This window comes from Theropithecus gelada, chromosome 19, assembly GCF_003255815.1.
Source record: "Theropithecus gelada isolate Dixy chromosome 19, Tgel_1.0, whole genome shotgun sequence".
Lineage (NCBI taxonomy): Eukaryota > Metazoa > Chordata > Mammalia > Primates > Cercopithecidae > Theropithecus > Theropithecus gelada.
In genome coordinates, this window is record NC_037687.1 from 19586144 (window position 1) to 19592055 (window position 5912).

At 40.7% G+C, this 5912-nt stretch overlaps 1 protein-coding gene across 1 annotated transcript in view; it reads left to right on the forward strand.

Moving 5' to 3' along the window:
• ZNF56 (zinc finger protein 56) overlaps window positions 1-4277 on the forward strand; it is a gene marked incomplete at its 5' end in the record, with an annotated part of 12494 nt that extends 8217 nt beyond the window's left edge. The window contains 2 exon segments of the mRNA XM_025367799.1: window positions 2181-2314; window positions 3453-4277. Of these exon segments, the coding sequence (XP_025223584.1) occupies window positions 2181-2314; window positions 3453-3817 (499 nt within the window).
• Between the last annotated feature and the right edge of the window lie 1635 nt (window positions 4278-5912).

Genomic DNA, 5912 nt, shown 5'->3' on the forward strand with positions numbered 1-5912 from the left:
AGGAGAATGGCGTAAACCCGGGAGGCGGAGCTGGGAGGAGGGGGAGCCCCCCCCCCCCCCCCCCGGGGGGGAAAAAAGGAAGACCCCCTCAAAAAAAAAAAAAAAAAAAAAAAAAAAAAATTTTTTTGATAAATTCACTGGTTATCTCATGAGACTATGCTTATAAATAACCATCATTTTTATCTTGCAGCTCCCAATATTCTGTTCTTATCTGTGATTTTTAAAATTTTGTTTATATGTATGTTTGTTATAAATATGTTTAGGTGTAGCCTACTTTGTTCAGCTTCTTCGTGTTTACCTCATTTTTTCTTACTTTTAAGAAATTTTTCAGTTACTTTTTACATCCACAATTTTTGTTTTCTGCTATTTTAACATTTTTTGTTGTCATCCTCATTTTTCTGATCTTCAGTAGTTGTCCGTGTTCCGATCTCACTTCCTGAATATTATTCAACTTATTTTATAATTTTTTTGATGGGCCATGTTGCCTAATATTTTGTATACATTGTAATCTTTGATTGAGATTTGACATTAACAAAAAGCTAACTGTTAAAATCTTTATAATATAGCTTTATCCTGGCATAGTATGAAATCAATTGTCTTGGCTAGAGATTCTGGGAATTTCTCAAACCTGTTTTTAGGATGTGTCTTATCTAAAATTTTGTGTTTATTGTTTAGTTAAATTGGTTTATTCATATTTCTTCTTAATAATCAGTAATCACTTGCTACATCTGTCTCCTGTTTAGCGTACTGCAGTTTCTCTGCTTTCTTTTTTTTTTTTTTTTTTTTGAGACGGAGTCTGGCTCTGTCACCTAGGCTGGAGTGCAGTGGCCGGATCTCAGCTCACTGCAAGCTCCGCCTCCCGGGTTCACGCCATTCTCCTGCCTCAGCCTCCCGAGTAGCTGGGACTACAGGCGCCTGCCACCTCGCCCGGCTAAGTTTTTGTATTTTTAGTAGAGACGGGGTTTCACTGTGTTAGCCAGGATGGTCTCGATCTCCTGACCTCGTGATCCGCCCGTCTCGGCCTCCCAAAGTGCTGGGATTACAGGCTTGAGCCACCGCGCCCGGCCTCTCTGCTTTCTTAATATTAACCTTTAGACTCAGCAGACTCAAACTGTCATTCCAATATATATCACCATTTCTTTCAGCATTTTATGTCATGGGAGCCATTAACCAGTGTCTAAAAAAGCCCCAGAAGCCAGAAATAAAGATGTATGTACCAATATTTTTCTTGCTTTTTAAAAAAGAAACCAGGAGTTGGCAACTTACATTTGTGTGTGTGTGAGAGAGACAGAGTCTCACTCTGTTACATAGGCTAGAGTACAGTGGCATGATCCTGGCTAACAACAACTCTACCTGCACAGTTTAAGTAATTCTCCTGCCTCAGCCTCCCAAGTAGCTGGATTACAGGTACCGGTTACCATGCCTGGCTAATTTTTTGTTTTTAGTAGAGAAGGGGTTTCACCATCTTGGCCAGGGTGGTCTTGAACACTTGACCTCGTGATTCACCTGCCTTGGCCTCCCAAAGTGCTGGCATTACAGGCGTGAGCCATCGTGCCCCACTGGCAATTTACTTTTAAAGGCACAATGTTATACTGGAGAGAAGGAAAAGCTGTGTTGTGTATAAGTAACAGAGTTTTCTTTTTCTTCTATGTGGCTCTTTGCATTATACTCATTATACATTTTACATTTTACAAATGTATTTTGGTCAGTATGTTTTTATTACATTTATATGTTCAGAAACAAATTACAGCTTGTGGTATTTTGCTATGTCATCTTATGTAGTTTGTATAGCTTTATTGGTTAGATTTGTAAAGTATATATATCTGAGTCTAGTAACCGAAGTAATGTGTTTTTATTGTTTCTTTCAGTTATGTGTTCTCATTTTGCTGAAGACTTTGGCCAGAGCAGAATATAAAAGATTCTTTCCAAAAAGTGATACTGAGAAGATATGAAAAATGTAGGTGTGACAATTTACAGTAAAAAAAGGCTGTGAAAGTGTGGATGAGTGTAAGGTACACAAAATAGGTTATAATGGACTTAACCAACGTTTAACAACTACCCAGAGCAAAATATTTCAATGTGATGAATATGTGAAAATCTTTCACAAATTTTCAAATACAAACAGACATAAGATAAGATATACTGGGAGAAAAAAAAAACCTTTTAAATGTGTATGAACATGGCAAAGCTTTCAACCAGTCCTCAACCCCTACTACACATAAGACAATTCATACTGGAGAGAAACCCTACAAATGTGAAGAATGTGGCAAAGCCTATAAGCAGTCCTGTAAGTTTAACACACATAAGACAATTCATACTGAAGAGAAACCCTACAGATGTAGAGAATGTGACAAAGCTTTTAACCAGCTGCAACCCTTTTTTCACATTAGAAAATTCATACTTGAAGGGGTGGCCAGCCCCTCCATACCTGTGGGCATTTCTCAGGTGGAAGGAGAGACTTGAGAAAAGAAAGGGACACAGAGACAAGTATAGAGAAAGAAAAGTGGGCCCAGGGGACCGACGCTCAGCATATGGTGCGCCCAGCATATGGTGCGCCGGCACTGGTCTCTGAGTTCCCTCAGTATTTATTGATCATTATCTTTACCGTCTGGGAGAGGAGGATGTGGCAGGACAATAGGGTAATAGTGGGGAGAAGGTCAGCAGGAAAACATGTGAACAAAGATCTCTGTGTCATAAATAAGTTTAAGGAAAGGTGCTGTGCTTTGATGTGCGTGTATGCAAACATCTCCACAAACATTTCCGTGCATTAAAGACCAGCATTGCCGCTAGCACGTCTCACCTCCAGCCCTAAGGCGGTTTTCTCCTATCTCAGTAAATAGAACATACGATCAGGTTTTATACCGAGACATTCCATTGCCCAGGGAGGAGCAGGAGACAGATGCCTTCCTCTAGCTCAACTGCCAAGAGGCCTTCCTCTTTTACTAATTCTCCTCAGCACAGACCCTTTATGGGTGTCGGGCTGGGGGATGATCAGGGAAACTTCCCAAGAGGCCATATTTCAGACTATCACATGGGGAGAAACCTTGGACAATACCTGGATTTCCTAGGCAGAGGTCCCTGTGGCCTTCCGCAGTATTTGTGTCCCTGGGTACTTGAGATTAGAGAATGGTGATAACGTTTAACAAACAATGCCTTCAGGCACTTGTTTAACAAAGCACATCCTGCATAGCCCTAAATCCATTAAACCCTGAGTCAACACAGCACAGGTCTCTGCAAGCACAGGGTTGGGGGTAGGGTTACAGATTAACAGCATCTCAAGGCAGAAGAATTTTTCTTAGTACAGAACAAAACTGAGTCTCTCATGTCTACTTCTTTCTACACAGATACAGTAACAGTCTGATCTCTCTTTTTCCCCACACATACTGGAGAGAAAGCATACAAGTGTGATCAATGTGGCAAAGCCTTTATTTCATCCTCAACCCTTATTAAACATGAGCTAATTCATACTGGAGAGAAATCCTACAAATGTGAGGAATGTGGCAGAGCTTTTAACCGTTCCTCAAACCTTACTAAACATAAGAGAGTTCATACTGGAGAGAAACCCTACAAGTGTGAAGAATGTGGCAAAGCCTTTACTGCATTCTCAACTCTAACTGAACATAAGATAATTCACACTGAAAAGAAGCCTTACAAATGTGAAGAATGTGGCAAAGCTTTTAACTGGTCCTCAGCCCTGAATAAACACAAGAGAATTCATATTAGACAGAAACCCTGCATAGTGAAGAACGTGGGCAAATCTTTTCAATGTTCCTCAACCCTTAAAAAGCATAATTCATACTGGAGAGAAACCATATGAATGTGTTGAATGTGGGAAAGCCTTTAACCAGCCTTCGACTCTTACTAAATATGATAATTTATATGGAACATAAACCCTACAAATATTAAGAATGTGACAAAGCTTTTTAAGGAAGTTCTCAACCCTTATTACACATAATTCATACCAAACAGAAACCCTACAAGTGTGAAGAATGTGGCAAAGCCTATAACAAGTTCTCAATTCTTTTTTTTTTTTGAGATGAATTTTACTCTTGTCACCCAGACTGGAGTGCAATGGCATGATCTCAGCTCACTGCAACCTCTGCCTCCTGGGTTCAAGCCATTATCCTGCCTCAGTCTCCTGATTAGCTGGGATTACAGAGGCCCACCACCATGCCTGGCTAGTTTTTGTATTTTTAGTAGAGACAGGGTTTCACCATGTTTGCCAGGCTGGTCTAGAACTCCTGACCTCAGGCGATCCACCCACCTTGGCCTCATAAAATGCTTGGATTACAGGTGTGAGCCACCATGCCTGGCCACGAGTTTTCAATTCGTAAGAGGCATGGCGATAATTCATGCTGAAGAGGAACTCTACAAACCTGAAAGATGCGACAGTCCTTTTACCAACGCCTCCAACCTTTCCTTTTTTATTTTTTCTTTTTTTTTTTTTCTTTTTTTTTTTTTTTTGAGACGGAGTCTCGCTGTGCTCCCAGGCTGGAATGCAGTGGCGTGATCTCGGCTCACTGCAAGCTCCGCCTCCCAGGTTCACGCCATTCTCCTGCCTCAGCCTCCCAAGCAGCTGAGACTACAGGCGCCCGCCACCACGCCCGGCTAGTTTTTTGTATTTTTAGTAGAGACGGGGTTTCACCATGTTAGCCAGGATAGTCTCGATCTCCTGACCTCGTGATCCACCCGCCTCGGCCTCCCAAAGTGCTGGGATTACAGGCTTGAGCCACCGCGCCCGGCCCCCTTTTTTATTTTTTCAAGACGGGGATTACGGGCATGAGCCACCGCGCCTGGCCAAATTTTCTATACAGGAAAAAAAAAAAAAAATTATACTAGTGTAATAGACCCTAGAAATGTATAGAATGTGACAAAGCCTTTATATGGTTGTCACACTTATTGTAGGTAAGATAATTCATACTGGCAAAACTCCCACAAGTGTGAAGAATATGGCAAAACTTTTAATCAGTGCTTACACTTTATTTCACAGGAAAGCTATTATCCTTGAGAAAAATTGTACAAATATAAAGAATATGGAAAAGCCATTAATGCCTACTCACATCTTACTCAACAGAAGGTTCAGAGTTAATAATAACATTAAAAGTGCAATTACTGTCAAAAATCTTTCAGAAAATATAAGCCTTGTGAAGAATATTTATTCTGAAGACAGCCATTAAGAATATAAAGGGGGTTGTAGTACGTTTACTTGTATCACAGATCTTTTTTTTTTTTTTTTTTTTTTTGAGACGGAGTTTCGCTCTGTCACCCAGGCTGGAGTGCAGTGGCCGGATCTCAGCTCACTGCAAGCTCCGCCTCCCGGGTTTACGCCATTCTCCGGCCTCAGCCTCCCGAGTAGCTGGAACTACAGGCGCCCGCCACCTCGCCCGGCTAGTTTTTTTTTGTATTTCTTAATAGAGACGGGGTTTCACCGTGTTAGCCAGGATGGTCTCGATCTCCTGACCTCGTGATCCGCCCGTCTCGGCCTCCCAAAGTGCTGGGATTACAGGCTTGAGCCACCGCGCCCGGCCTTTTGTATCACAGATCTTATTGCACATTTTGTACTAGAGAAAAACCTTGAAGCAGTTGCTTAAGCTTTGTTCAACATTGGAATATATATTAGAGAAGAGTCATGCAAGTGTAATGAATTTAAAAACACTTATTTTCCAAAAACTACAGCTTAGGAAACACCAGAGAGTTTATTCTAAAATGTATTTTTGCAGATGTGGTAAATATGAAAAAATATTTAATTCATAATTGATTCTATGTAAGTATCAGACAATTTACAGTGGAATAACTAAAGCACTGACACTTCAGACATTACACTAAATCAGAGTGTTGAATATAAAAACTAATCCACAACTAAAGCTGTAAGATAAGTTATTTGTATATAACTTTAAAAGGAGATTTTTTTG